This window comes from Nicotiana sylvestris, chromosome 7 (genome assembly GCF_000393655.2).
Source record: "Nicotiana sylvestris chromosome 7, ASM39365v2, whole genome shotgun sequence".
Classification (NCBI taxonomy): Eukaryota; Viridiplantae; Streptophyta; class Magnoliopsida; order Solanales; family Solanaceae; genus Nicotiana; species Nicotiana sylvestris.
Window position 1 is genome coordinate 128,377,618 of NC_091063.1, and position 3,930 is coordinate 128,381,547.

The 3,930-nt window shown below is 46.3% G+C and overlaps 1 protein-coding gene across 1 annotated transcript; it reads left to right on the forward strand.

Moving 5' to 3' along the window:
• Positions 1–599: 599 nt before the first annotated feature.
• LOC138873760 (uncharacterized) lies at positions 600–3,728 on the forward strand. The gene is made up of 3 exons (XM_070152238.1): positions 600–1,611; positions 2,561–3,477; positions 3,546–3,728. The coding sequence occupies exons 1-3, from the start codon at positions 600–602 to the stop codon at positions 3,726–3,728; spliced, it is 2,112 nt and encodes a 703-aa protein (XP_070008339.1).
• The last annotated feature ends 202 nt before the right edge of the window (positions 3,729–3,930 follow it).

Here is a 3,930-nt window from a genome sequence, read left to right on the forward strand (position 1 = left end):
CCCGTGCCACAGAGTTTGAGGTCTTCAAGTAGGGCAGTATGAGTGTTTGGGAGTACTACATAGAGTTTGTGAGGTTGTCCAAGTATGCTCCTCAGTTAGTGTCGACCATGGATGCTTGAGTTCGACGATTCGTTCAGGGTCTTAGTCCTTTGGTGGTGAATTAGGCTGCTACAGCGGAATTACACTCAGATATGAATTATGGGAAGATTGTGGGGTTCGCTCAGGCCACAGAGGCTAGGAAGTAGAAAATACGGGCAGAAAGGGAGAGTAGCAGCAGGGCCCGATCAACGGGTCACTCAGGGAGGCCAGTTCCGGGGAGAGGGCCATCAGGGCCATCCCAGTCATACGCCTAGTCCTCAGCAAGCGCACCGCCTCCTGTGCACAGTTATCAGCAGAGTAGTCACTTAAGATCAGGTTCAGACAGTAGGAGAACCTATCATTCCGGTCGTCCAGGAGGGAGATCACAACAGCAGGGGAGGGCTTCATGCCCCAAGTGTGGGAGGTTCCATTCCGAGACTTGTTATTTGGATATTCCGGTGTGTTATATATGCGGGGTGAGAGGTCATATCCAGCAGGACTACCGTGCGCCCAGTTAGGGCATGGGTAGGGGATTTTCTCAGTCATCTGGTTCTTCAGCTGCCACATCATTCGTGCGTCCTTTAGCCCCAGTAGGGCGCGACATAGTTAGGGGTGGAGCTCGTGGTAGAGGTGTACCTAACCGGTTTTATGCCTTGAGTGGTCGCCATAGTGCAGAGGCCTTCCCAGATGTTGCTATAGGTATCTTGTCTGTTCAGGCCATTGATTGTTATGCTCTTATTGATCCGGGGTCCTCTTTGTCTTATGTCACCCCATTCATTGCTTCACGTTTTGGGGTAGAACTCGAACAGCTTCATGAGTCATTCTCTGTATCGACTCCGGTTGGTGATTCTATTACAGCCACGCGAGTTTATAGGAATTGTGTTGTCATGGTATGTGGTCGTGCTACCACGGCCGACCTTATTGAGCTTAAAATGGTGGATTTTGATGTGATTATGGGAATGGACTGGCTTTATTCGTGCTTTGCTAAATTTGACTGCCGAACGAGAGTCATGAGGCTTGAGTTCCCTAATGAGCCGGTTATTGAGTGGAAGGGAAATGGTGTGGTGCCGAAAGGTAGGTTTATTTCCTACCTTAAGGCTTTGAAGATGATTAAGAAGGGGTGTATCTACCATTTGGTCCAGGTGGCGGACACCACTTCAGAAGTGTCTGTCCCCGAGTCCATGCTAGACGTGAATGAGTTTCTTGAAGTGTTTCCGGACGAGCTTCCAGGGATCCCGCCAGATAGGGAGATTGATTTCGGGATTGATGTATTGCCAGATACGCGGCCAATATCTATTCCACCATACAGAATGGCGCCAGCGGAGTTAAGGGAGTTACAGGAACAGCTGAAGGATTTATTAGAAAAGGGGTTCATATGGCCAAGTGTGTCACCGTGGGGTGCCTCGGTTCTTTTTGTCAGAAAGAAGGATGGGTCACTCCGGATGTTTATTGATTATCGGCAGCTTAACAAGGTCACCATCAAGAATAAATATCCTTTGCCTCAGATAGATGATTTGTTCAACCAATTGCAAGGTGCGAGGTTCTTTTCCAAAATTGATCTACGGTCCGGGTATCACCAATTGAAGATCAGAGAACAGGATATTCCTAAGACCGCTTTCAGAACTCGCTATGGTCACTTTGAATTCTTGGTCATGTCTTTTGGGCTAACCAACGCCCCGAAAGCTTTCATGGATCTTATGTATCGGGTCTTCAAGCCATTTCTAGACTCCTTTGTGATTGTTTTCATTGATGACATCCTTGTTTATTCGTGGAGCCGGGAGGATTATGCCGATCACCTCAGGGCAGTTCTGCAGAGCCTTTATCAGCACTAGTTGTATGCTAAATTTTAAAATTTGTATTTTGGTTAGAGTCTGTTACCTTTCTGGGCCATGTTTTTTCCAGTGAAAGGATTCAGGTGGATCCCCAGAAGATTGCAGTAGTAAAAGATTGGCCTAGACCCACGACCCTGATGGAGATCAATAGCTTCTTGGGTTTAGCGAGGTATTATCGAAAGTTTGTGGACGGATTCTCTACCCTCGCCTCCCCTTTGACTAAGTTGACACAGAAGCAGTTAAGTTCCAATGGTCCGACGCTTGTGAGAAAAGTTTTTAGGAATTGAAGTCGAGATTGACCTCGGCGCCGATATTGACCTTACCGGAAGGCACGGAAGGATTTGTGGTTTATTGCGATGCCTCTAGGGTCGGTTTGGGTTGTGTGTTGATCCAACATGGGAAGGTTATAGCGTATGCTTCAAGGAAACTCAAGAATCACGAGAATAATTATCCGACGCATGATTTGGATCTTGCAGCAGTTGTATTTGCCTTGAAAATATGGCGGCATTAACTTTATGGGGTCCATTTGGATGTGTTCTCGGACCACAAGAGTCTCCAATATTTGTTCAAGCAGAAGGAGTTGAATTTAAGGTAGCGGCGGTGGTTAGAATTGATCAAGGATTATGATATGGATATTTTATACCATCCAGGGAAGGCGAATATGGTGGCCGACGCTCTCAGTCAGAAGTCCATGGGTAGTTTGGCTCATTTGGGAGCTGATCAGAGGCCTTTGGCTCGGGAGGTTTATCAATTGGCCAGTCTGGGGGTTCGTATTTCGACCTCAGATGAGGGGAAGGTTATGGTGCATAATGGAGAAGAATCGTCACTGGTAGTAGAAGTCAAGGAAAAACAGCTCATTGATCCAGTATTAGCACAGATGATGGAGACAGTTTTGAATAACAAGACTTCGACATTTTCACTCGGTGGTGAAGATGGTGTATTACGATGTCAAGGTAGGTTATGTGTTCCAGATGTGGATAATCATCGGGGGAGGGTAATGGCGGAGGCTCATAATTCCAGGTATTCTGTGCACCCAGGTTCTACGAAAATGTACCGTGATCTCAAGGAAATTTATTGGTGGAACGGTATGAAGAGGGGTGTGGAGGACTTTGTATCTGAATGTCCGAATTGTCAGCAAGTAAAAGCTGAGCACCAGCGGCCCGGTGGGTTAACTCAACTTATGGAAATACCAATGTGGAAATGGGAGATGATTAACATGGATTTCGTGGTAGGGTTACCTCGCACTCAGCGCAAGTTCGACTCAATTTGGGTAATAGTGGATAGACTCACCAAATCAGCTCACTTCCTGCCAGTCAAGTCCACGGATACTACGGAAAAATATGCTCAATTGTATATCAAAGAAATAGTAAGGCTTCATGGCACTCCACTTTCTATTATCTCAGATCGAGAGGCCCAGTTCACAACTAATTTTTGGAAGAAATTTCAGCAAGGTTTGGGTACTCAGGTGAATCTCAGCACGGCTTTCCATCCGCATACTGATGGTCAAGCGGAGCGGACTATTCAGATGCTTGAAGATATGTTCGGGCTTGTGTCTTGGATTTCAAAGGTAATTGGGATGATCACTTGCCACTTATATAATTTTCATACAATAACAGCTTTCATGTTAGCATTCAGATGGCCCCATTTGAGGCATTGTATGGGAGGAGATGTAGATCTCCGATTGGATGGTTCGAAGTGGGTGAAGCAGAATTGTTAGGGCCAGATCTGGTGCACCAGGCTATGGAAATAGTTAAAATCATTCAGGAAAGGCTGAAAGCTGCTCAGAGTACCCAGAAATCTTATGCGGACATTCGTTGAAGAAAATTGGAATTCCAAGTAGATGATTGGGTGTTCTTGAGGGTATCTCCTATTAAGGGAGTCATGATATTTGGGAAGAAAGGGAAGTTGAGTCCTAGATATGTCAGGCCGTATCGGGTCACTCAAAGGATAGGACAGGTGGCCTATAGACTGGAATTGCCCCCTGAAATGTCATTAGTGCACCCGATGTTCCATGTGTGTA